Genomic DNA, 26,671 nt, shown 5'->3' on the forward strand with positions numbered 1-26,671 from the left:
CCAGAGTTCAGTTACCAACATGTAGGATGAATCACAACTGCCTGTAAGTTCAGCTTCAGGGGCTCTGACCCCCTCCAGTGATCTCCTTGGGCACCTGTGCATCCATGCATGCATATACACAAAGACACACACATATGCGTAACTTAGAAATCAAATCTCCTTTTTGAAAACAACATCATTTAATACTTTTTCTTGTTATCAATGTCTTCACATACAAACCTAAAAATACCTGAAAACAGATAAAAAAATGTGTTAATAAAACCTCAGATTAAGCAGTCTCAGTGGCATTGCATGCCACTCTGGCTGGAGGAACAGCTGCTTAGGGCAGCGAGAGGCCTTCATGGAGCAGGTGACATTTGACTAGGACTTGGACCAAAAGTAGAGATTCCATGGGAAAGTGACTTGAGATGGTTTCAGTTAGTGTGTGAGGAATAATCATGATTCTTATATGATCATTTCCACGAGCTTTGTACTATTTTTGCTCTTAGGAATAGGACCTTTAAAAGCCCTCTACTAGGAATATGGCGCAGTGGTAGAGCACTTGCCTAACAAGCCCAAGGACCTAGGTTCAACTCCCAGTGCTGCACAACAGAAAAATAACAATGAATGAAAACCCTGATTTTACTGTTGATGTATGGGATTATTATTGCACTTGTGCATTTATTCTGGAGCCATGGTATCCTATGAGAGCCAGGCTTCTGTGGAGAAGAGATGAGATGGTGTTGCCACAGTTGGTGAGAGCCCCAAGGGCTCAAAAGGCAATCACCAGCAACAACGAAGCTCCAGAAAGATTCCCAGAAGAGGTCTGGAGGGAGCCAGTCTTGAAGTATAGAAAGGGTCTGAACAGAGTGGGGGTAGAAGATGTGGAGGGGGTAGCATTGTAACCGTAGAGGATATGGAGATGTGGAGGGGGTAGCATTGTAACCATAGAGGATGTAGAGATGTGGAGGGGGTAGCATTGTAACCTTAGAGGATGTGGAGATGTGGAGGGGGTAGCATTGTAACCGTAGAGGATGTGGAGATGTGGAGAGGGTAGCATTGTAACACACTAGTTAGGTATCTGCCAGGCCCTTTGTGAGTTAGGATTTGATCATAGTTCCCCTTCCTGGCAGCTGCCAGTCAAATGCTGTTGCTGTTTTATAGAATGAGGAAACTGAGGCTCCGGGAGCTTATGTACCAGGGGAGAGCTGGGCAGCCTAATAACATAGCCCCTGTGTTCTCCTCTGTGTGTGCATGCAGGTTTATGGAGACCTAGTTCATGCATGTGATGTGAACCACCTGAGGCTGGGCATGTGCCTCAGTGGCTAGAGCGCTTGCCTGGCATATGCAAAGCACTGGGTTCGATCCCCAACATTTTGTAAAACTGGCTGTGGTAAGGCACACCTGTATGCCTCGTTCTTAGGAGGCAGAGGCAGGAGGATCAGAAGTTGACAGTCATCCTTGGCCACATAGTGAGTCTGAGGCTAGCCTGCATATGCTCCACAAGGCAGCGAAGACAAGAGGAAGAAAGGGAGGAGAGAGGAAAGAAATCCTTTTAGTGGTTTTTGTTGTATTCAAGGAGCTGTAAAATTGCTGCCACCGGCCAATTTTAGAACATTTCACAGGGAAAAAAACCCCGCCCCTTCCTCATCGCTCGCTGGCAGGACCCTCTCTCCTGCAGCCCGCACACGCACCAGCTGTCTACTTTCTGTCTGGGTGGATTTGCCTCTTACATTTCACATACGCGGAGTCAGGCTGATGTGTGGTGCTTTTGACAGGCTTCTTTGGCTCAGCTCCATGTTTTCATGATTCTTCCATGTAATAGTATTTCTCTGTGGGCAGGGGCGGCTATTCTTATCTACACATGCATGTGTGTGTGTGTATGTTGTTTTTTGGTTACCATCTATTTTCCCTCAGTTTCTGAGGTGGGTTATTCCCTGACCTTTAACTCAGGAAGTAGACTAGGCTAGCTGGTGAGTGCCAGGGCTAAACCTGTCTCTATTTCCCGAGCACAGGGATTGTAGACACATACCACCCTCACCGTAACTGCCTCCCCCAGCCCCCGTCATGGGTTCTGGGCATCACATGCAGGCCCTGGTACCTGCAAGGCAAGCACTTTATCAGCCTCTGTGGCATTTCTTCTGTGGCTGAGCAGTGTTCTTTTTTATGGGCATGTCACCCATTTGTCAGTCTGTGGCCAGCTGTATCGTTCTGTTTTCAGAAGACGCCAGCATGTCTTGTGTTTTCTGCATGGAAACACTTGTTTTCCTGTCTCCTGGGTATAGATGTGGAAAGGGTGGCAGCCCTCAACTATATGATGACTTTGTGGTTTGCCCTTGGGAAGTGTGAGGCCTCTTCTGTTTAGTGGCTTCTCTGCTTGTTTGATACAGGCCTGGGAAGATGGGCAAACCACAGAGTCTGAGTGTTGTGTGCGCCCAAAGCAAGGAATCGTGAAGTAGTCTTTGAAAGGCTGCCTCATTGTCAGGTCTTTGGTTCCAGAGGAATAGATTCTGTAAGTGAAGGACCTGAACAATGCTGCCCTGCATGGCATTATTATTATGACTTCAAGGTTCTGCCTCTTGGATTCCAGCTGATCAGCTGTGGTAATAGATATGGAGACAACCCAAGGTTCAGAGTGTGGAAGGAGGGACAAGTGGGGCATAATGCTGGTGGGGCAACACGTCAGGCCAGAAGGCACAGAAGCTGGAGGGGCGGGAAGCTGGAGAGGGGAGAAGCTGCAGGGGGGGAGAAGCTGGAGGGAGGAGAAGCTGCAGGGGGGAGAAGCTGCAGGGGGAGAAGCTGGAGGGAGAGCTGGCTCAGGTCTGTGTGGGTCTGGGGCGGGTTCTTCGGAAGCTGTGATTCATGGCTCTCATCTCTTTCTCCTTTTGCTGCAGACCTGGCTGACTGCAAGCTTGTGTCTTTCCCCATCTGCATCTACAAGGTCTTGAGGAACGTCTCCGACCAGATCCACCTCATCACACTGGCTAACAATGAACTCAAGTCCCTCACCAGCAAGTTCATGACCACCTTCAGTCAGCTTCGAGGTAGGCCAGAGATTAGCTCAGGCAAGGACTGTGTGACCAGCCCCTGACCTTCAGGGTCTCACTCCCTCCAGAGCTAGTCCTGGATCAACCAGACTCATAAAAATCATTCCAAGAGTAGGCTTTGAAGATAGATTTGTGCCTTGAAAGTCTCTGGGTCAAATTCTATTTCCAGCTGATTGAAAGGTAAGATTGACAGAGCCTGGCGGGGTGGTACATGCCTTTAATCCCAGGAGGTAGAGGCAGGCTGATCTTCGTGAGTTCCAGACCAACCTGGTCTACAGAGTGAGTTCCAGGACAGCCAGGACTATTACACAGAGAACCCTGTCTCAAAGTAAGTTTGGCTGAAGACAAGTCTTGGTTTGATGCTTTTATTCTGGCAGACCAGCAATCCGAGGAGACATGACTGACTGATCCCTTCTCTTCCCCAGCGTTGCTTTTTCATGTTGCTTTCTCAGGGCAGTTGGGACAGGTGCCAGCAATGCTGGTTTATCTCTCTGGCACACGTTGAGTGACTGGGTATGGCTCTTGGAGGGTGCTAGGCAGGAGGCCAGCAGGTGGGCGTTTTGGATCTTTTGCAGCGGTGTCTCTGGATGGCTGAGCAGGATGTGCTGAGGCTGTGGTACTCACTACCACAGTCTCTCTGCCCCATGAATGCTAGGGTGGGAGAGTGGCAGAAGGCACAGGATCCCTGAGTAAGGGGAATACTGCTTCCTGGGACTGTCTGCCAGGGGTATGAAAAGCATCTGTTTAGAGAAACAAACACAAAATACTGGTCCGACATGAAGAACAAGCAAATGTATCTCAGACCCTGATTTCAGCTGGTCAAGTATACTGGCTTGTTTTGTGTGTCAACTTGACCTAAGCTGGAGTCATCAGAGAGGAAGGAGCCTCGGTTGAGGAAATGCCTCTATGAGATCCAGCTGTAAGGCATTTCTCTTTCAGTGATCGTGGAAGGGAGGGCCCAGCCCATGGTGAGTGGTCCTGGGTTCTGTAAAAAGGTGAATTGAGCACACCATGGAGAGCAAGCCAGTAAGCAGCACCCCTCCATGCTCTCTGCATCACCCTCTGCCTCCAGACTGTTTGAGCTCCTGTCCTGACTTCCTTCAGTGATGAACAGCTGTAAGCCTAATGAGCCCTTTCCTCCCCACGTTACCTTTCGGTCATGGTGTTTTGTCGTGCAGCAGAAACCTTAGCTGACAGCAGGCTTCCTCAGGGAGCTCTGGGTGTTGGATAGAGATGAGAAGGCAGAGAGACAGGTATGAACGGACAAAGCTTGGTCACAAATAGGAAGAAGTGGTTTGTCTCAGGGTGAAGCAGGCGAGAACCTGGTGAGGCCAGCGTCACTGTGCACACAGACGAGCACAGAAGCAGGCTTAGTCTGCGTGGCTCCTTCTGAGTGAAGGTCACAGAGCTCAGACAGTTGTATTTGAAAAGCTCCAGTGCCTGTGCTGGGGGGTGTGTAGGGAGGGAGAGCCGGGGCAGGGCTCCTTTCCCCAGAGGCATCTATGTGTATGTACTTCAACCTGGCTGGTTTCTGTTCAGTCTGCTTCCCAGCCTCTGTCTCTTTCCAGAGCTGAGGTGGGATTTTTGCAGCCAGCAGGCTCCTCAGACCGTCCCTTGATGAAGTCAGAACCATCCTAGGACCCTTGCTGTACTCGCCATCATCCCAAGACCAGATGAGTTGGACCACCTGAGTGTGAGCCTGGGCATTGGCATTGAGACAGGCTCGGACCATCCTGAAGTGCTGACAGCCAAAGTCGAGACCCACGGTTCTGGGTTCATTAGCACAGATGTGTAGGAGACTAGTGCCTGAGTAATGCGTGACTTGCACTGAATGTGTGGCAGGATGTAGTGGGGGCGTCCCCACCTACCACTGGTGTGTCACTCAGTGTGTGTGTCTCAAAAGGAGATGGACTGGTGATGGCCATTCGTCTGATCATGTATCCAATGATTTCCATTCTTCTGATCATGTATCCGATGATGTCCATTCTTCTGATCATGTATCAGACTTGGTTTTCTGTTTGTTAATAGTTTGTTTTTATTTTATATGCATTGGTGATTTTTGCCTTCATGTGTGAGGGCCCTGAATCCCCTGGAACTGGAGTCACAGACGGTTGTGAGCTGCCATGTTGGTGCTAGGAATTGAACTCAGGTCCTCCGGAAGGGCAGTCAGTCCTCTTAACTGTAGAGCCATCCCTCCAGTCCCCAATCTGATTTCCTTGAGACAGAGTCTCCAATAGATGAGACTGACCTCAAACTCACTACCGAGCCAGAGACGATCTTGAACTTCTGACGCTCCTGCTTCTACCTCCCAAGCACTAGGGTTGTGGCCATGCTCCCCCGTGGCTGACTCCTGCTGATTATTTAATAGAAACTGGAAATAAACAGTGTGTGAGACTTTTTTTCAGGTTTTATGTAATGGGAAAACCAGTTAGATGCATTTGCAATATAGATTTAGCTTGTAAAATACTGGCATGGCCTCTAGTTTTCCTCCTTCATGAAGGAGATGGAGAATCGGGGTAGAGGCCTTGTCTAAGAAAGGATCCAGAGCAGAACCTCCAGGGCTTTGACCCCAAGAGGGCCACCTCCTGGGGTGCTTGTATTAGGTTAAAGGTCTTGTAGTGTTTTGACAAGGTCTCATGTAGCCCAGGCTGACCTAACTCTCTATTTAGTTGAAGGTGACCTTTAACCTTATGATTCTTCTGCCTCCGTCTTCTAAGTGTTAGGATTATATGTCCATCTTATATGGTGCTGGGGATCAAATCCAGGGCTTCATCCTGCTGGATAAGCACTCTACCAATGCAGCCACAGCCTCAGGCCTCAGTGTTTGCTTTCTAGAGAGATAAGTGGTGAGGTGCTTGGGGTCCCTGGAAGAGCAGTTGGGTTGAGGCTTCCTTGGGCAGAGGAGTTATCCTGTGTGCTCTTTGATCCTCAGTCCATCTCTTAAGCACCTGCAGTCTTCCATGCCTGAGCCTGGAGGTGGGGAAACAGTGGTGGGCCAGGCAACCAGGTATCTCCCTGAAGGAGCTCTGGGTGGCAGGATCTTCATTCTTACTACCGCCCCACACCCCGAGGTACCGGGACCCTGGCAAGGACAAATGCAGAAGGGTAGACTACTGGGCAGAACTGATAGTTCCCGAGAGTGTGGGCGCTGAGGGCTGGAGGCAACGCTTTCAGAGGTCCCTCATCAGCAGCTTCGGGTAAATGCTGCTCAGGGCTCCTTCATCGACACCATTGAACCCACTCCAATATCATTGGATCAGACGCCTATTGAAGGATGCCGTTTGAACTCTCTTCTCTGTCCCCACCAGCTCCTGACTCCTCCATTCCTCAGCCTGGGGTTTCAAAAGGAAGGACCAGACCAACTAATTGGATTTCACACAATTGTAGGCTGTGGTGGCTAGGAGCTGAGGGTGGGGAGTGGAGGGGGTGAGTTCTGGAGCCAAGGCCGGTTTGCCTCTTAGAGAGGGAGCTCTGTCCTCAAGTCTTTGTTGTGATTTCTCTTTAAACAGAAGGCACACACACACACACACACACACTCACACATGCTCGTCCTGAGCTTTATGTGTGTGGAGAAGGAGGTATTGGCACTGAAAAGACTGCTGTGTCTTCTTCTGGGCTCTTGTCAGAGCAGCTGCTGTTGCCACGTGTCCTGAGCCTGTGACCACAGGCTCCCATGGGGAACCTGAGAACTCTCTCCATCAGACTCATGACTTCCCAGGGTCGGGTCATCTTTGATTCCAACTTTCCACGTCCTCCACTCATTTTTATGAAATGAAAAGGCAGTGGCCTGTCTAGCCCTAGGTTCAACCCCTAGCACTGCATAAGCCAGCTGTGGTGACGCATCTTCTGCTGCTACCTAGTGCTTGGAGGCCAGCCATATCATGTCTTAAACAAAACAGCAAAACTGAGTGAGTGAAGGGCTAGATAGGATCAGTGTGAATGGCGGATGTGAAGGGGCTGGATAGGATCAATGTGAATGGCGGATGTGAAGGGGCTGGATAAGATCAGTGTGAATGGCAGGTGTGAGGGGGCTGGATAGGATCAGTGTGAATGGCAGGTGTGAAGGGGCTGGATAGGATCAATGTGAATGGCGGATGTGAAGGGGCTGGATAGGATCAGTGTGAATGGCAGGTGTGAGGAGGCTGGATAGGATCCGTGTGACTGGCAGGTGTGAAGGGACTGGTTAGGGTCAGTGTGAATGGCGGATGTGAAAGGGCTAGGTAGGATCAGTGTGAATGGCAGATGTGAAGGGGCTGGATAGGATCGGTGTGAATGGCAGATTGAAGGGACTGGATAGAATCAGTGTGAATGGCACGTGTGAAGGGGCTGGATAGAATCTGAATGGCACGTGTGAAGGGGCTGGATAGGATCAGTGTGAATGGTGGATGTAAAGGGACTAGGTAGGATCAGTGTGAATGGCAGGTGTGAAGGGACTAGGTAGGATCAGTGTGAATGGCAGGTGTGAAGGGGCTAGGTAGGATCAGTGTGAATGGCGGGTGTGGGGGCTGGATAGGATCAGTGTGAATGGCAGGTGTGAGGGGGCTGGATAGGATCAGTGTGAATGGCAGGTGTGAGGGGGCTGGATAGAATCAGTGTGAATGGCAGGTGTGAAGGGACTAGGTAGGATCAGTGTGAATGGCAGGTGTGAAGGGGCTAGGTAGGATCAGTGTGAATGGCGGGTGTGAGGGGGCTGGATAGGATCAGTGTGAATGGCAGGTGTGAGGGGGCTGGATAGGATCAGTGTGAATGGCAGGTGTGAGGGGGCTGAATAGAATCAGTGTGAATGGCAGGTGTGAGGGGGCTGGATAGGATCCATGTGACTGGCAGGTGTGAAGGGACTGGTTAGGATCAGTGTGAATGGCGGATGTGAAAGGGCTTGGTAGGATCAGTGTGAATGGCAGATGTGAAAGGGCTGGATAGGATCGGTGTGAATGGCAGATTGAAGGGACTGGATAGAATCAGTATGAATGGCACGTGTGAAGGGGCTGGATAGGATCAGTGTGAATGGTGGATGTGAAGGGACTAGGTAAGATCAGTGTGAATGGCAGGTGTGAAGGGGCTAGGTAGGATCAGTGTGAATGGCAGGTGTGAAGGGGCTGGATAGAATCAGTGTGAATAGCAGATGTGAAGGGGCTGGGTAGGACCAGTGTGAATGGCGGGTGTGAAGGTGCTGGATAGGATCGGTGTGAATGGCGGGTGTGAAGGGGCTGGATAGGACCAGTGTGAATGGCAGATGTGAAGGGGCTGGATAGGATCAGTGTGAATGGCGGATGTGAAGGGGCTAGATAGGATCAGCGTGAATGGTGGATGTGAAGGGCTAGGTAGGATCAGTGTGAATGGCAGGTGGGCCTGTGGGAAGGGATATCAGTATCTGGGTGTGACTCTTGTATCTCTGTCTCCTTTCTTACTTTCTGGTCACTTGGCTCTTTTGCTTGAGTGTGTCTTGGGCCTGCCTGCCAAGTGAGAGGAGTGTGAGACACACCTAAGAGAATATCCTTGTCCACTCCCAACAAATGAGACACTTGGAGGTTCCTGCCCTTGGCACCTGCTGTAGAGCAGGAAGTTAGCCCTGTTATGTGCACTTGGCCGGGGCTCCAAGCACGGGCAGGGAATGGGAAATGCTTCATAGTGGAACAAAAGCAAGGGTTTTGTTCTGAACAACTGCTTGGGCGACTGCTAGTGGCTTGCTAAAAGCAGGCATCTTTGGGAATGGACTACTAGAGTTGGGTAGAGCTAGGTTTAGCTTTCTCCTTATGGCCCCTAGTTTGATACGAAGTCAAAACTCAGGAGAGCTCACCCTGGTGTTGTTGTGATAAGGCCGCTTGTTTGTCCCCGGCTGTTCAGCCCCAAAATAATCACACAGAAACTATATTATTTAAAACACTGCTTGGCTCATTAGCCCTAGCTTCTTATTGGCTAACTCTTACATCTTAATTTAACCCATCTCCATTAATCTGTGCATCACCATGAGGTCATGGCCTACCAGCAAAGTTTCAGTGCATCTGTCTCCAGCAGTGGCTCCATGCCTTCTCCCTGACTCTGCCTTTCTTTCTCCCAGCATTCAGTTTAGTTTTCCCCACCTACCTAAGTTCTGCCCTATCAGCAGACCAAGGCAGTTTCTTTATTTATCAATAGTATTCACAACATACAGAGGGGAATCTCGCGTCAAGATGTGATAGCTCAAACCTGTAATCCCAATATTTGGGAGGTAGAGGCAGAAGGACCCAGGAGTTCAAAGCCAGCCTCAGCTACATAGTGAGTTTGAGGCCAGCCTGGGCTAAATGAGATCCTGTCTTAACTCAGATCCACCTGTACCCCTTCCCCTTCAAATTAGAGAAATTGTGGGTTATTGAGTCCTGACCTTGTAGAGCCAGTTGTTACGGGGTTATGGTTTGCCTTGTTGAATGGGTTGTTACAGACAACAGTTCCTATGATGTCTGACTTAAGTGAGCAAGTATCTTAGCTGAGATTTCTGTTGCTTCGACAAAACGCCATGACCAAAAAGCAAGTTGGGGAGGAAAGGGTTTATTTGGCTCACACCTCCACACTGCAGCCCATCACTGAAGGAGGCCAGGACAGGAACTCATGCCAGGCAGGAACCTAGAGGCAAAGAGCTGCTGATACAGAGGACGTGGAGGAGTACTGCTTACTGACTTGCTCATCATGGCTTGCTCAGCCTTTCTTATAGAACCCAGGACCACCAATCAAGGAGTGGTGTCACATACAATGAGCTGGGACCTCCTCCGTTAATCACTAATTAAGAAAATGTCTTACAGCCGGATCTTAGGGAGGCATTTTCTCAGTTAAGGTTTCCTCCTTTCAGGATAACTCTAGTTCATCTGTCAAGTTAACGTAAGACTAGCCAACATAGCAAGTGTCCTGGGCTAGTGGCTCCAGATAATTGGATGGCTTCTGGGCTACGGGTTGTGGGTCAGTATTCTGTTTGATACTGGGTTTCCCTGTTGTCAGTAAGTTCAGTCTTCCATAAGCCAGGCATGGTAGTGCACAGCTGTAATCCCAGCACTTGAGAGATAGGAGTTCAAGATCATTCTCAAATGCGCAGAAAGCTGAAGGCTAGCCTGGACTACCTGAGACCTTATCTTAAAAATAAAAACAAAAAACAAAATTCAATTTCTCACACTCCCACCTTACCCAGTCCAGTGGATGCTCACAAGCCTCTGTCCTGGCTCAACTCATGGTATGTCCAAGCAAATAATAGCAGAGGAACCCCAGTTCACTGGGCACTCAGCTCTCCTGGCCCCAAGCCCATGGGCACTTCTATTTTAAATTTAATTTTATTATTTTATGTATATGAGTGTTAAGCCAGCATATATGTCTGCAACACTTGCTTACCTGGTGCCCAAAGAAGCCAAAAGAGAGTATTGGATCCTTTGGAACTATAGTTGCAGACACTTGTGAGCTGCTGTGTGAGTGCTGAGAATTGAACCTGGGTCCTCTGGAAGAACAGCCTGTGCTCTTAACCACAGAGCCATCTCCAGCACGTCTTGCTCTGCCTGTGATTTGTCACTATAATACCAGCATCATTTGGGAATAAGACTTAGAGCTAGGTAGAGATAGCCCCTGAGGTCCTCACCATTTCACAGGGGACGCAGGTGTACTAGACAGCGACCTGGAAACTTTAAGGGGTTGTCTGCTGAGGGGTTGCTTGTGGAAGAATCAGAGTCGTGGGTGGGAACTCAGGAAGCTCCAGAGAAGTGGTTTAAAGTGGGCATGAGGAGGCGTTTGCCAGTTAGATAAGGGGGAGTTTCTATAGCAGCCTTCAGGAGAGGAAAGGTATGTTTGGAAGATAACTGCGAAAATGATAGAAGACCAAGTGGTCCCGAGCAGAGGGATGATGCATGTTGTCAGGGATTGGCCAGAAGGAGCCAGTGCTTAAACAGGAACGTTCCAGAAAGGTCCTGGCAGGATAAGTTGGGGGTAAGAAAAGGCTGTGTGGGACATTGAAGACAGGAGACGCGTGAGTCAAAGTATAAAGCCAGCAGATGCAGGAAATGGGGCTGGCCTTGAAGACCCAGCCCCAAGCTAATCTTCAGTCAGGTCCTAAGGGAGTCTCGTTCTCTCCACAGGCAGAGGCAGTAGGTCTTGGGCTGGCTTACAGTGTGTTGTTGTGGACAAATTGGGCAGGGAGGTTTAGGCTAGCTGGCTAGCCAGCCTGGGTGCCTCTGTGGAGACTAAGATTTTTTACCCAAAATCCCTGCTGTGGGAGAAAAAGAGTCTTGGCAGAGCTGGACTTAGGGACAAGGCTCTTGATTAAGTATTAGAAGAGGAAGGTGAGGCGACACCAGATTCTTACCGTGTGAGGTTGAAATGTCTTCCGATTTCCAGTGACAGACTCGTTTGCTTGCTTAAGATAGTCTCAGGTAAACCAGACTGACGTCAAACGCCATAGATATCCAGGATGACCTTTAACTCCTAATCCTCCTGCCCCCACTTTCCCTGTGCTGATTTGACAGGTGTGCACCACTGTGCCCAGCTGTAATGAGTGTCTCTTTCTATGTCCTTCCCTAAGCGTTTGTTCTCTGAGCCCATGCTGACAGGAAGATGCCAGGGAGCCAGCCACCCTGGGACACCGTGCTGTGTGTACTCCTGTTCAGGCTGCAGGCCCCCTGTGGGGCCTATCTATTAAGGACTTCAAGGCTCACCATGCTGTCATTGTCCTCACTGCAGGGGCCTCCAGGCAGCAACTCCTTTGACTTTTGGTAGAGAAAATTACACTTTACCTCCTTGCCTCAGCCAACCAGATAGGCGCAGGAGAACTTTATCCTTTCTTTCTGGCAAGCCACCTGGTATAAGAGGGCTGCCCTGTCCTGCCCCAGGAGCAGGACAGGCCTTAGGGAGTTTTGAGGGGTCTGGGACAGTGTGGAAAGGGTCTAGGATGGTTTAATGCCTGATGATCTGGGAAAAGGAGGCTAGGGGTGGGTTCTCTGAGGCATGATACATCTCCTAAGCCAAGGATGGGTGGACCCGTCCTCACGTAGGCCATCAGGTGGCAGGACCAAGTGTGGCTGAAGTCGCAGGGCACTGGGCCTTCACTTCATGCTCTGCCTTAGCCTCTCGTATTTACTTTTCCTCAGCTCATGTCTCTTAGCTGACAAAAGGAAAAAGGCAAGGCTGGAGAAAGGTGCTGGGCAAGCCGTCCAGATGCAGAAGCGGTGCTGAAGTGGGTGTCAGCATTGTTCACAGGGACCAGTCAGACCTGCTGCTGGGGCACCATTTTCCGTTTCTTCCACATAGATCCTGATTAGAGTCATGGAACCCAGGAGGTCCCATGTCCTCTGAGCGTCCATAGGGACAGCCCCCATTGCCATCCCTAAGGATTGTACTAGGAATGGAGGAGGTGACAGTGTGGTAGCCTCCTGCATCAACTTGTGCTTTCTGTCCTCATGGGTGTCCCATCCCTGGGGTTGTCTGACTGCAAGCAACAGAATTCAAGTCTAAATGTTCGTGACCACTGTTTCTGGGCAGAAGGACCGTTTGCCAGAGGCCAACAGACCCATAGAACTGGAAGAAATCAGTTCGGCTCCCCGTGGGGAGGCCTAGTAGCAGCCTGGAGAGGTATACCTGCCCCGCAAACAGGAGACCACCTCTTCCATCCTGTACCTTGGCTCCCTAGCTCTCTGCCTACCTAGCCAGGGCAAGTGTGCCAGCGTACATGGGGTGAGGCACACCCAGAACACCGGGGCAGGATGACTGAATTAGCTGTGTCTTCCGGCTCAGTTCCCAAGCTCACATTTTCCAAACCCCGAGTGACAATGGACTTTGCAATTTCCCTCTTTCCCCTTTTCCCCCCAAACTCCCCGCATGGATTTCTTTGGCTGCTGTGCTGCAGGGCCCCTCTGCCCCTCCCTCCCCCGCACTCCATCCATCTACTGGTTGTTCAGGTCCCCGCCACACCTGCACCGCTCCACCACATCATTTGAAAGAATGGGCCCTGTCTGCTTGTTTACTTTGAATAGGCAATAGGCACACACAATGCAGTGGTCCAGTCAAAAGGAATAATAGAGGGAAATAAGTCTCTCTCCTCCCCCAGACATCCAGTTCCCTGCCCAGCAGCGGCTGTCACTGCCAGCTCTGGAGATGCCGCTGGCCTGTGAAATAGAAATGCATCTAGTGTTAGTGACATTTACAGCGTCCCACCAAGAGCAGGCATTGTTGTGAGCCCTTTCCAAGTATGCATTTATTAAAATTTTTAAAGCCCTCTCAACCTTTTCTTTTCCCTTTTCTGCCTCCTTCTCTACCTCTCATTGTGTTTCTAGCTCTGTCTTCTTCCCTTCTCTCAGGGAGTGCAAGGAACCTGGCCAAGGTCACACAGCAAGAAGATGGGCTCATACAATTCATTAGGGAAGGATACATGTACCGTTTTACATCACGGGTTCTGTCTGACTCGGGGTTGATGTTGGTCCACTTAAGGGTGTAGTTCAGTTGATAGAATGTTTGTGTGGTGTGCACAAAATCCTGGATTTGATCCCCAATGCTGCCTAAACCCGGCATGGCGGTGCATGCCTGTAATAGTAGCACTTGGGAAACAGAGGCACAAGGATCCAGAATTCCAAGTCATCCTCTGCTGCCTAGGATGTTTGAGGCTAGCCTCGGCTGTGTGAAACAGGAACAGCAATAACAAAACTGCCTTATTAGTCTTTCATGTGGGCAGAATGGTCAGCACTTCCTTTTAGTCCCCTGCCCTCTTACCATCCCCTACAATTCAGGGTATGTTTTCTGGAAGCTTAGCTTTTGTTTACTTTCCCGCTAACACCCTTAGGAAGCCTTCTCTGCTCGACCCAACACCACACATGGCCCTTTCGACGTCTGGCTCTTGCCATGGGGTAGGCAAGCAAGAGCCTGTGATGCAGGGTCAGAGCCCCCTTGTTGGCTGAGCCTTGGTCTCCAGGAGTGTGGAGCTGGCACATCCCTTTGCAGAGCAGCTGCATTGTCACTGGCCAGCCTCGCATGTCCCCTAACAGAATCGACTGGTTTTTCATTTCCTACTGGGTTAATTCCAGTAGACCCTGACGGCTGTCCGCCATATGGCAGACTAGGAATCGGTGAGATGAGAAAGGAAGGTTGCATCTGACAAAGACTGGAAACCACAGCTCAAGGGGGTCACTGAACAAAGAAACGTCGCTGCTCGGGCTGCTCTCAGCTAGGACACCTCCAGAATGGGATGCGGTAGGGTCTTCTCCCAAAGCTCCTTTTATCTTTGGATTCCCAAATTGTCCAACTCTGAACCCTGGCTCCCTCAGACAGCCCTTCTGACCTGAGCCCCTTAGCCACAAGACCCTGGGCAGAGGACCCAGGTGCTGTGACCCCAGGGTGAAGAGAGAGTCAGGTCTGGCTGTGGCAGTGTGGAAGGTCAAGTGGCTAGGACTATTTCCTCTGACATAGGAACAGTAGAGAAAAGCACCGGAGCCCAGAGCAGGCCGTTCAGAAGATGAGGCAGAGTCGTCAGCAACCTTGCTGGCCCCAGTTGGCCTCTCTAGGCCTCTCTCCTCCGTGCCAGTCTGTTCTGTGTTGTCCTAACAAAACACCTAAACTGAAGAATATCTGAACTAAAGAAGCTCGGCTCACAATTCAGGCAGCTGCATGGCTTGAACAGTGTGATTCTTAAGTGTCCTGGCTAGGATCCCAGGCTTCATCACAATGTGGCTAAGAGGCAGAAAGGGAACCAGCCACGGATATTGGGTGGCTTTGATTTTAAATGACTCATACTCTTGAAAACTATTCCACCCTGCGAGAAAGGCATGATGAATCCCTCGATTCTCAGTGCCTCCATGATAAACACCTTGCACTTGGTGTTGCCCCCCCCCCCCTTGAAACAGACAATGTCTGTCTGTCCTGGAACTCACTGTGTAGACCAAGACTCAAACTCACAGAGATCTGCCTCCCGAAGTGCTGGGATTAAAGGCTGGTGCTGCCACACCCGGTACACTGGCTCCTCATGTTAAAGTTCCCCTGTACTCTCCTTCCCCAGGGGTCAGGCTTCTGGTACAAGCACATTGAGGGGACACACTCAAACCCGATCTGAATCAAGGTCAAGCAGGTATTCACTCCACGGTGATCCTGTGAGGTTGGGGATGAATTGTGTGGTGCTTAGTAGCCATCATCAACGTGACTGCATTCAGAATCACCATGGAAACATACCTCTGGGCATGTCTGCAAAGGTGTTTTCAGAGGCTTAACTGAGGAAAGAAGACCCACCTCAAATGTGGGCAGCACCATCCCTGATTCCAGATGGAATAAAAAAAAGGAGAAAATTGGCTGAGACCATCTTTAATTTCCTTCTGGTTCCTGGCCATGAGTAGTGTGACCCTTTACCTCACCTCCTGCCTCCACATCTTCCCTGCTATCATGATATGCTCCCTCAAACTGTGAGCCACAGTATGCCTTTCCTCAATTTACACTGTCAGCTGTTCTGCTACAGTGACAGAGAAGCAGCCAGTGTACTGGGTAGGCACATGAATGTTTTGATGGGCTGTGGTTCTGCTATAGAGTGACAGTCACATTGGGAGGCTTATTGTGTCTGTAGGGAAAATGCAGTCAGAAATAATAATAGTCACAGAAATAAGTCTGCACAGGAGAGACTTCGATGGGACCCGAACTGGATCTTAGCTGTCAGAGATGGGGAGCCTGAGATGGAGGTGATCTACCCGACCCACCTTCAGGCAGAGTCCTTAGGTTCCCTGGATCCATGGTCAAGATCTAGGCTGTAGAAGCAGGTGCTTTAGTCAGATGCTAGCGACATGATTTGTCTTGAGCCATTGAACTACCCAAGCCTCACCCATCTTACATGCAGACTCTGTTTGTGATGCTGGTGTTGAGCTTGAGGGACAGTCCCAGGAGTTCGCAGAGGCCATGCAGGGAAGGCAGTTAGCATACAGTGCAGACTCTCCAGAGATGCTTGGTGGTGCTCCGTAGTCATTCAGAGAACTGAGGGCTTTGGGCATGGAGGATTCCAGATTGACCATAGACGCCAGGTGGGTGTGTCTGCAAATGTCTTGAGCTTACGTACTGTTTCCTAGATTTGACAAATGAAGTATAGGATACCCTGTTAAAATGAATTTCAGAGAAGCAGAGAGTAAACACACCCCGCGAGACATATGGTGTAAAAGCACACTTTAAAAAATCATTTATTGGCTGGGCAGCAGTGGTGCCCCACCCTTCTTTACCCCCAGTACTCGGGAGGCAGAGATGGGCAGATCTCTGAGTTTCAAGCCAGCCTGGTCTACAGAGACAGTTCCAGTGCAGCTAGGGTGGTTATGCAGAGAAACCCTGTCTCGAGAAAATAGAACCAAAACAAACCATTTATTGTTATCTGAAATTTGACCTTAATTGGATGTGTGCTCTATTTCACCCTGAAATTCACATTCCAGTGCCCCTGAGGCTGGAGTGGACAGCTTAGTTCCCCTTGCTTTTGTCCCTGCCATTCCTTTGAACCAAGACACATAGGAAAACCCCTCTCTGGTCTGGAAGGATGCCACACGAACCCCACTCCCATGCTGCAGATGTCATCCTGGGCCAGGCCTGGGAATATGGGGTTCATAGTCAAGTCATCCCCCAACTTTTTATTTGTCCCTCTGTTTCCTTATTCATTTCCCTATCAAATGGTTCCTGTCTGTGCTGAGCACTGTGCCAGGTACATAGTATGCATGATGCACCGCTCTGGTTCTGAACCCAGCTCAAGGGTCACTAGGCACCGCTGTCCCCTTTGCCAGATGGTAGCACTAACTGCGTAGCTCTCCGGGGCGCTGGCATTCCCACACAGCCAACTGCCCCCTCACTCTGTCTGCTGCTCACTTGGCTGCTGACCTCTGTCCTGGTGAGCTGCTTTGCTGAGAGGTGGCAGGCACTTCTTGGCCAGTAGGTCACTAGTCCCCACAATGGATGGATCAGTGGTTTGGCTCCAACAGGAAGGTTGGAGCGAGGATCAGTGTTTGGCTTTGGGAAAGCCAGTAGACACTGACACCGACTGATGCCCTCAGTTCTTTTCTGTGGGGCTCAGAGGAACCTTCGCCAAGGTGTGAGAGCCGGTGGAGCTGAGCCCTGGGCATGGCTGACGTCAGTTAGGAGCCAGGAATGGGCGGATGCCCTTTGGCTCTGCCTCCGTCTACAGAGGGCTTCACATCTGCTTCATATACAGGCAATCTCTTGATCTGAGTGGAGCATCACTGTCTTTGAACCAGACCCAAGTATGACCCTGACATGCTTCCTGAGCAAGTGAGGGATGAGATCCACAGCTACAGCCTTCATTTTTATCTCCCAGGCACTAGGCAGAGCCCCACGCCTGCCATCCCTACACTGCACTGATGGATGACGGAGCTGTAGAGTTGTGAGGAAAGTGAGGTTCCCTACCAAGCATGAGTGACACCTCGGTGGCCACTGGGGCACAGAGAGGCTATGGGATGAGGCCTCTGAGACCTTCCAAGAGCATCCTTAGTGTTTTTCAGAAACAAGATACAGAGCCAAGAGGAGATGGATGGATGGACCGACGGACGGACGGACGGACACATAGATACATATGTGTGTGTGTGTGTGTCTCTCTCTCTCTCTCTCTCTATATATATATATACACACACACACACACACACACACACACACACAAAGGGATACAAACACATAAATACAAAATACAAATATAGAAACATAACATAGACACAGATATACAGGAACATAGCTGTGTAGATACGTATAGAAATAGACACATAAACTAGATACATGCATAGTACTCACACATCACACACAAATACACACACACACACAGATATGTGGATACATATTCTGGCTCTGGGGCAAGCTCGCAGAAGGCTTTCTTGTAATCTGCCTTCAGGGACTCATTTCTTATATTCCTGAACCATGCTGGGGCTGTGATAAGACTCAGGCCTGAATTGGTTTGATAAAGTCCTTTTTTCCCTTAATAACTATTTGATCGTGTCGGGAAATTAGAAGTAACAAAGTGGAGAAAGGAGAGTCTCCCCCAGCTTCTGCCGCCTGTGTTGCGCTTGCCCTGATGAACTATGTGTGTGTGGTCTGCGTCTGTGTCTCCAACTGTAGGGGACTGGGACAGCAGCAGGTCTGAGACCCCTCACGTGGACATACTGTCACAAACACCTGCTCCCATGTGACTTGAGAGATGGTAGGACTCGCTTGGCTGTCTTCCCCTTGTCAGTGGCCCCAGCAGTAAGAAGATTGCTTTTCATTCTGTGACTGGGAGCATAAGCATGCCCACACTACCATATAACTCCTCATCTTCCCCAGGATTCGCTCCTCCCCCTCCACTCACAGATTTTATGGCTGTGCCCCACGCCAAGGTGGGGGGAGAGGCCCCTCTGCGCTTCCTCCCATGGCGCAGTGAGTGGCTGTGCTCCATGGGGCTCACAAACATGGGCTTTAGGGATTCAAAGTCAGTCTGGGTGTGGTGCATACATCCTCAATCCCCACACTCTGGAGGTAGAAGTAGGTGGGCCTCTGTGAGTTTGAGGCCAGCCTGATCTACATAGCAAGTTCCAGGACAGCTTCTCAGTGGCCTGTTAGGCTTTGCAGGCAAATGGGAGAAGACTCAGCTGGGAAGCATGTTTCTGGAAAGTAGGAGCTTTGGAAAACACACCGCATAGAATCCCCCTCCCCTGCTCCCGAGAGGTTCCAGGGCAGCCACCTCTGTCCTTTCCACCTTCCTCTCCGCTGTCTTCTGCCAGGGGCCTGGAGTCTTCCTCTGGCAGCAGCGTTCAGTGAGACATGAACAGCAGTACTTTTTATAGAAAGCAATAATAGTTTTTTTTTCTTCTTGATAAAAGGAACAAATCAATTTAAGGAAGAACTGCACTGTATTCGGAACAGGAACTTTGCAGGGTTGTAAGGGCGACGCTGAAATCCATTCCCCTGCTCGTTTGTTTACTTGCCCAGGATTCTGGGGTACTCGCTGTGCTGGACCGGTTGGGTGTTGTCACATGCTCACTCTGGGCTGCACTGTTGGGGACACTTTCCTACAGCAGCTTCCGTCCTCGCAGCAGGAGGCAGAGTGCTGTGAGTTCTCGCAGCAGGAGACAGAGTGCTGCCAGCTAGTACACTTAGGAAATGGGGGATCTTTAGGGGTAGGTCTTGAAGGGAAAGTGACCAAGGGGGGGAGGGAGTTCCACTTGAGGTGAGGTGATGCTGGCGTGAAGACACAGCCCGCATGAGGCTGCAGGGCTTAACACATACCCAGGAGAGAACATTTGAGGAAGCAGAACCCTAGGACTGCCCGCAACCCCAGCTTAAGAAGCCGGGTCCAGAGGACCACACATAGTCTGAGGCCAGCCTGGTTTGCACAGTAAGTTCCAGGCAGGCAGGACTACAGAGTGAAACCCTGCTTCCGCATATGGGGTGTGGGGTGCTAGAGAGGTCGTCCAGTTGTCAAATGTTGGCCTAGCATGTACACAGCTCTTGAGTTTCATCCCTGACACCAAATATGCATGAGGTGTGGTGATGGACACCTGTAATCCTTTTTTTCTTTTTTATATTATTAAAATTTTTTAAAAAAATTTTCACCTCCTCCCCTCCTCCCATTTCCCTCCCATTCCTCCACCCTCTCCCCCTCCCTCTCCAGTCCAAAGAGCAGTCAGGGTTCCCTGCCCTGTGGAAAGTCCAAGGTCCTCCCCCCTCCATCCAGGTCTAGGAAGGTGAGCATCCAAACAGACTAGGCTCCCACAAAGCCAGTACATGCTGTAGGATCAAAACCCAGTGCCATTGTCCTTGGCTTCTCAGTCAACCCTCATTGTCAGTCACGTTCAGAAAGTCTGGTTTGATCACATGTGCTCCATCAGTCCCAGTCCAGCTGGCCTTGGTGAGCTCTCATTAGATCAGCCCCACTGTCTCAGTGGGTGGACACACGCCTCGCAGTCCTGACTTCCCTGCTCATGTTCTCCTTCCTTCTGCCCCTCATTTGGACCTTGGGAGCTCAGTCCAGTGCTCCAATGTGGGTCTCTGTCTCTATCCCCATCCATTGCCAGGTGAAGGTTCTATGGTGATATGCAAGATATTCATCCTGCTCAACCTCCTTAGCAATCAGGGAAATGCAAATCAAAACAACTTTGAGATACCATCTTACACCTGTCAGAATGGCTAAAATCAAAAACACCTGTTGTAATAAGAGCGGCGGGGCTGTGTCCCCGGCACCCGGCCGCCCGCATGGCTACCTTATGCCCCGAAATAATTACATGGAAACTGTATTCTTTTAAACACTGCTTGGCCCATTAGCTCCAGTCTCTTATTGGCTAGCTCTTACATATTAATCTAACCCATTTCTAATCTGTGTAGCACCATGAGCTGGCTTACCAGGAAAGATCTTAACCTGTGTCTGTCTGAAGTAGGAGAATCATGGCGACTCACTCACTCGGCTTCTTTCTCCCAGCATTTTGTTCTGTTTACTCCACCCACCTAAGGGTTGGCCTATCAAATGGGCCTGGGCAGTTTCTTTATTAATTAACCAATGAAAGCAACAGATTAATACAAGACCCACCTCCATCAAACACCAATGATAGCCTTTGCTGGAGAGGATGTGGAGTAAGGGGTACACTTATCCATTGCTGTGGGAATGCAAACTTGTACAACCACTTTGGAAAGCAGTGTGGCGGTTTCTCAGGAAATTTGGGATCAACCTACCCGATCCTACAGGGTCCAGCAATACCACTCTTGGGAATATACCCAAGAGATGCCCAATCATACTACAAAAGCATTTGTTCAACTATGTTCATAGCAGCATTATTTGTAGTAGCCAGAACCTAGAAACAACCTAGATGCCCCTCAATGGAAAAATGGACAAAGAAAGTGTGGAATATATACACATTAGGGTACTACTCAGTGGTAAAAAACAATGACATCTTGAATTTTGCATGCAGATGGATAGAAATAGAAAACACTATCCTGAGTGAGGTAACCCAGACCCAAAAAGATGAATATGGTATGTACTCACTCATAACTGGATTCTAGCCATAAATAAAGGACATTGAGCCAGTAATTCATGATCCTAGAGAAGCTAAATAAGAAAGTGAACCCAAAGAAAAACATAGTTATCTTCCTGGATAATGGAAATAGACATGATTGCCAGGCAAATATTGGGAGCTCAGAGGTGGGGGTGAGGTGGGGGTAAGGGAAGATGGGGAGAGAAAAGTGAGAAGGGAAGGATGGGGAGAGCTTGAGGGAAGGGGGTGGTTGGGATGGAGGAAGGGTGGATATGGGAGCAGGGAAGTATATATCTTAATTAAGGGAGCCATTTTAGGGTTGGCAAGAGACTGGACTCTAGAGGGGTTCCCAGGTGTCCAAGGAGATGTCCCCAGCTAGTTCCTTGGACAGCTGAGGAGAGGGAGCCTGAGATGGCCCTGTCCTATAGCCATACTGATGACACCTGTAATTCTTAACACTTGGGAGGTCGAGGCAGGAGAGTCAGGAGGATCAAGGTCATGCTCAGCTACCTAAGGAATTTGAGGCTAACCCTGGCTGCAGGAGATCCTATTGCCCCAAAAGAAACAGAAGAAGGGAGGGAGAAAAAAAGAAGAAATGAAAGGAAGGGAAAGTGAAAGGAATGAATGAATGAATCAATCAATCAATCAAACTATGAGGGCCCCAAGGCAGTAACCTGCTCAGCGTGAGGAAATGCTCTTTGGCCAGGGCATCGTGAGCTAGACGTTTGGCATTGCCCCCAGCACTGTAACTAATAACCATTATCCAGAGGCAGGCTTTGAAGGCTCTTATGAGACACGGAATTCCAGATGACTGAACTCAACAATTTTTGAGCCTCCTGGTTATTTGAATGACAGCTCTGTACCACCATCAGATAGGGGTGTTTTGTGCGTCAGGCATGGTTCTTCACGAGCCTAGCTGCAAAAGGGATCGATTTTTGGTTGGTTACATGGAACAGGCCTTGGATTTGCTCATGGGACTTTGGGTTCATGATGTTGCCAAAGATAGGACACTGGGTGGCCCCACCTGACGTCCCCTCCCATCATTCATAGGGTACTTACTGAGTGACCACCACATCAGGCCCGAAGGAGGCTGGGCATAGAAACGAAGAACCACATGCAGTTCCTGCCTTAGCATAACACAGCAGAGGACATAGAGTGTGGCTAGAGGCGTGCGTGGGTGTGTGCATGCATGCGTATGTGTGTGTGTGTGTGTGCGCGCGCGCACAGAGGCCCTACTGAAGGAGACAAGGTTCCGAACCCTTACTGTGGCAAACACTAAGGAGGGCTGTAGGGATCTCAGAACAGGCCATCAACCCGGGTCCACATCACAGGAGCCCTCTGAGAACATGGAACACAGAGGAAGGGACTGGGCTGGCTTCAGGGGTGGAGTGCTAGACTCTTGTTCTGGGGGACGTGCTGTAAAACAAATAGAAAGCTTTGTTTGGCCGCCTCTCATAGCTTTCCGTGCTGCTTTCCATTTTGCTACCTAACACCAAGGAAAAATAAAGACTTAAGATGAGTTATACAATTCTTCTTTCTGTCACACAAAACCTGTTTGAAGTGCATTTACAGGGCAGTTAGCTCACAGGCAAAACCCTGGAATTAGACAACTTGTGTTTCTATTTCTGACTTCAGAGGTGCTCTGAGTGGGTCAAAAAGACCCGACTTCAGCCAGGCTCAGAAAGGTTAAAACGGGGAAAAAAAAAAAAAGAAGTGGCTTCCAGCCCAGGCCCACCGGCGAAGCCAGGTGCCAGTATGCACATGATCAGGCCTGTTGGCAGCCAGATGCTAGACCACCTCGCTTCACACTGGCCAGGTGTCCGTCCCCTTAACTAAGAGCCCCCAACCTTGAGCAGACAGACAACTCCAGCTCCTCTTCTTTAACCTTAGGCATCAAGACCTGCTTGGTACCTGGGGCAGAGAAAGCCTAGAGTATCAGTCTTGCCAATATGCGGTCCCCAACTGGCCACCCACGCCAGGAACACTACAGTGCTGCACACTAGGTCCCTGGGCAGGGGTGGGATGAGGGACAACTGCCATGTGCCTGCCTGAGACAACAAAGAATACACAGGCCTGACTCTGGTGTTCTCTACCAGAGGTGGAGGGCTGTGTAAGTCAAAGGCCTAACACAGGTCCGGAGGAGAGGGAAGGGAGGCCGCAGATAGCCCTGAGATGGAGGCAGGCCTACACATAAACTCAGACATCACAACTCAGCTGCTTATAAAACAGTTGAGTCGGGCGGTAGTGGCACACACCTTTAATCCGAGCACTCGGGAGGCAGAGGCAGGTAAATCTCTGTGAGTACGAGGCCAGCCTGGTCTACAAAGAGAGTTTCGGGACAACCAGGACTGTTTCATAGAGAAACCATGTCTCAGAAAACAGAACAAAACAGTTAAGTAAAATGATGGAGACTTTCAAGCCAGCCGTGGTGAGGCACACCTGTAATCCCAGAATCTGGGAGGCTGAGGTAGGAGGACCTTGAGTTTGACATAAACTGTTGCTGTATGATGAGATTGTGTCACTAAACAAAAAGAAAATACGGCATATGGGCACTCCACTCCAAAGGAATGGGACCCTGTGGGACAGCATTGGTCACATGTCCACAAAGTTGGTGCTGCATAGAAGAGCCAAGGGACATGATGTGACATTTCAGGGTCTCCATTTCCTTTGGGTCATACAGAGTTGGGGCACTTGTATCATAGAGAAGCAGGCTAGTGTACGGTCACATGCAGATGGTCTTGCTCCCCGAGTGGCCTATCCCCACTCCAGAAACACAGCTACAGCTCCCTCTGTCTCCTGATGCTTTTCCCCCATGTGACCTGACATAGTTCTTCATATCCCCATGAGGCGGGTGCCTACCAGCGCCTGTCTTGGGTAAGGAAACTGGGATCTAAATGGGTAAAATGACTATGTCAGCTGGAGGTGGCCAAGTTGCAAGTTGCGACTCACACTCCAGCTCCGGCAACCGATTCCCTGTCATAGCCCCGTGCTTCCCACCCTCTTCCTCCTGGTTCTGTCTTTTTTGCCTCTTCCTATGTGAGGGCTCCTATGGGAGCTGCCTCTTTCCTTCCTTTCTGCACCACCCCATATTTTATGTAGCTATATTTCCGACAATTATACTCTAGCCACACAGCCAACGTCTGCCTTATACTTATATTGTTCTTTGTTGAAAAGAATAAAATGCAGAGGCACATATGAAATGGACATAGCTAATTCGAGCATCACAAAATAGAAGCCCTTCCTTTTGTGACAGCCTCTCTCCCCCATACCACATACCCCCCAAAAGAAACAGTCGAGGCAGGAAGCCATGGAAGATCACTCTTAAAAATTGTGATGGGGTGCTGAACTGTAGCTCTCCACAGTTGATGGCTTCTAGTGGGAGTGAGAAAGGAATCGGTTCTCTTTAAGGGGCTCGCCACTAGGAGTTTGACCATGCTCCAGTAAGTATACGGGCAACACAAATTGGACTTTTCTCTCTCCTCCTCCTCTTGTTTCAGGGAGATTAAAAGGCTCAGGAGGTGTACATGGGAGGACTGGGAAGTAGATGTGATGTCTCATGTGAAATTTCCAAATAATCAATAAAAATAGTATGTTAAATAGAAGCCTCTCAGGTTAGCCATCTGGAGATCTTGCAAGGCTCCCTCCAAATCACTGGTATCCCTGCCTCCCTCGAATCAAGCTGCTTCCTATTGTCTCTGCTCATTGTTTCCTTTCTTTCCTCTAATGTTACTGCGACCATCTCAGGGTCTTGACAGAGTCCTTTCTTCTGTGAGTTTAAGAACTAAAGGCTAGGGAAAAAAAAATCTCGTGTGCCATGTAGCAGTAAGGAAATTCTCGAACACAGCAGAGGGAGCCTTCCTTCCTTCCTTCCTTCCTTCCTTCCTTCCTTCCTTCCTTCCTTCCTTCCTTCCTTCCTTCCTTCCTTCCACGGGGTCTCTATGTAATTCTGGCTGTCCTTAAACTCACAGAGATCCATTTACGTCTGCCTCTCTATGCACCCCCATGTCTGGCCCAGGAGCCTTTTTCTCAAAGCTTTTTAGCTTCTGCCGTGGTTTATCTCTCAGTGCCTCCTCATGAGGGTTCTTTCCAGAAGCCACTGGTTAGCTTCACGGTCACCACTCCAGGGGAGGATCCTGTCCACATTTTGTTGGTAGTGGCTGGGTGAGAAACAAGAACACCTAACAAAACTGGGCTACCCCGACAGTCCTGGAGCAGAGAGGGCCTTGGAGAAAGGTCATGACCCTTTTGGTGCATGTCCTGACACATCCCACAAGGCCAGTCTGAGGGAGCTATCACACCTGGACCTGAGCCTCTTATAGAGCCAAAGCGGGGATACCTCTGCCAGAGTAATGGCAGAAGGTCCTGGGCAGAGGTTGGGGCAAACAGACCTGGAGCCATCCTCTTGGGGCCCTCCTGTGAGGCAGGGTCATTCTCACTGTCCTCCTGGCCTGAACACTGGCAGCAACGCTGGTGGCCTCTGGAAGGTTCTCCTTCCCTCACAATTTCTCCTTCTTCCCTCCTGTGGCAGAGCTCCGCCTGGAAGGCAACTACCTCCATCGCCTCCCCAACGAAGTCAGCAGCCTCCAGCACCTCAAGGCCATTGACCTGTCCCGGAACCAGTTTCAAGACTTCCCAGAGCAGCTCACCGCCTTGCCTGAACTGGAGACTATCAACCTGGAGGAGAATGAGATCGTGGGTGAGTATGGCTGCTGCTGTCTGAGGCTTGGCAGAGGGCAGAGCGCTGGGATTTACTTTTTGTGAGCATAAGGGAGGCTTGACTTTGCAGGGCCAAGACACCTGAACAGACAGTGAGCCTGGGAAGATCACCACGTCACAGCCCTGCCACCTGCCAGGTGCTAGCTCAGATACACACTTCCGTCAGCAGCCTGGGCTTTCCCCATAGCACAGTCCTGAACTACGCGGGGCAGTGTGGGCCTCACGCCCTATCTCTCTAGATCTTCATATGCCACCCTCAGCTGACTGCAGTCCTTTTCCACCATCAGCCCCGTTACACGGAGCCCTACTTGAGTCTTCTCTCTTCCCAGAAAGTAGCAGGAGCCACAAGCCGGTCATGCTCAGAACAGTCACTCAGGGCCCCCACCATGAGGAAGCGTCAGGCCAGTACCTCCTATAAAAGCCAGCCCCCAGAGGCTGGTTTCTACTAAGGTTTAGAATGTGCCTGCCTTCCCATCAGCGCAGTACCTCGCTGTTACACCAGGACCTCACAGAACTGAGTGTCCTCTTCAGCTAGGAACCTGACGTCCCCAGAGAGAGCAGATGCGCACTGTTCTCTCTGTGTCCTCAGCTCCTTGGCTCTTAACTCCACTGGCCCCGTCTCACCCTCTCACTGTGCCTCTATCATTATGGCTGTTCTAACGTCAGCCACGTTACCTGCAAGTGTTTTTGTGGTCCTTTCTGCCTCTTGATTAAAGGCAATGGCCTTTGAAGTGGTTCAGGCTGCAGCAGGGGAATGGCTTGCGCTCAGTACTTGCCTTGTGTGGTAGTCAGTGCTTCAATATCCAGGATGCTATGGACAGGTTGCGAAGAGGTGAAACCAGCTCACCTTCTCAGTTCTCAGTCTGTTGTGTAGTTATTGTTGTTCTTTAATTTTAAATTATATGTATTTATTTATTGTGTCTGCGTCTGTGTGCATGCACGCACACACACGCACGTGCATGCTGGCTGCAGATTGTA

General features: G+C 50.0%; 1 protein-coding gene across 2 annotated transcripts in view; it reads left to right on the top strand.

Moving 5' to 3' along the window:
- Lrrc20 (leucine rich repeat containing 20) overlaps positions 1-26,671 on the top strand; it is a 101,856-nt gene that overhangs the window by 46,166 nt on the left and 29,019 nt on the right. For both annotated transcript variants that reach the window (XM_057751142.1, XM_057751141.1), the window contains exons 3-4: positions 2,874-3,023; positions 25,506-25,673. In XM_057751142.1, the coding sequence (XP_057607125.1) occupies positions 2,874-3,023; positions 25,506-25,673 (318 nt within the window). The remainder of the gene's footprint in view (positions 1-2,873; positions 3,024-25,505; positions 25,674-26,671) is intronic.

The sequence above is a fragment of the Chionomys nivalis genome, chromosome 19 (genome assembly GCF_950005125.1).
Source record: "Chionomys nivalis chromosome 19, mChiNiv1.1, whole genome shotgun sequence".
NCBI classification, from domain to species: Eukaryota; Metazoa; Chordata; class Mammalia; order Rodentia; family Cricetidae; genus Chionomys; species Chionomys nivalis.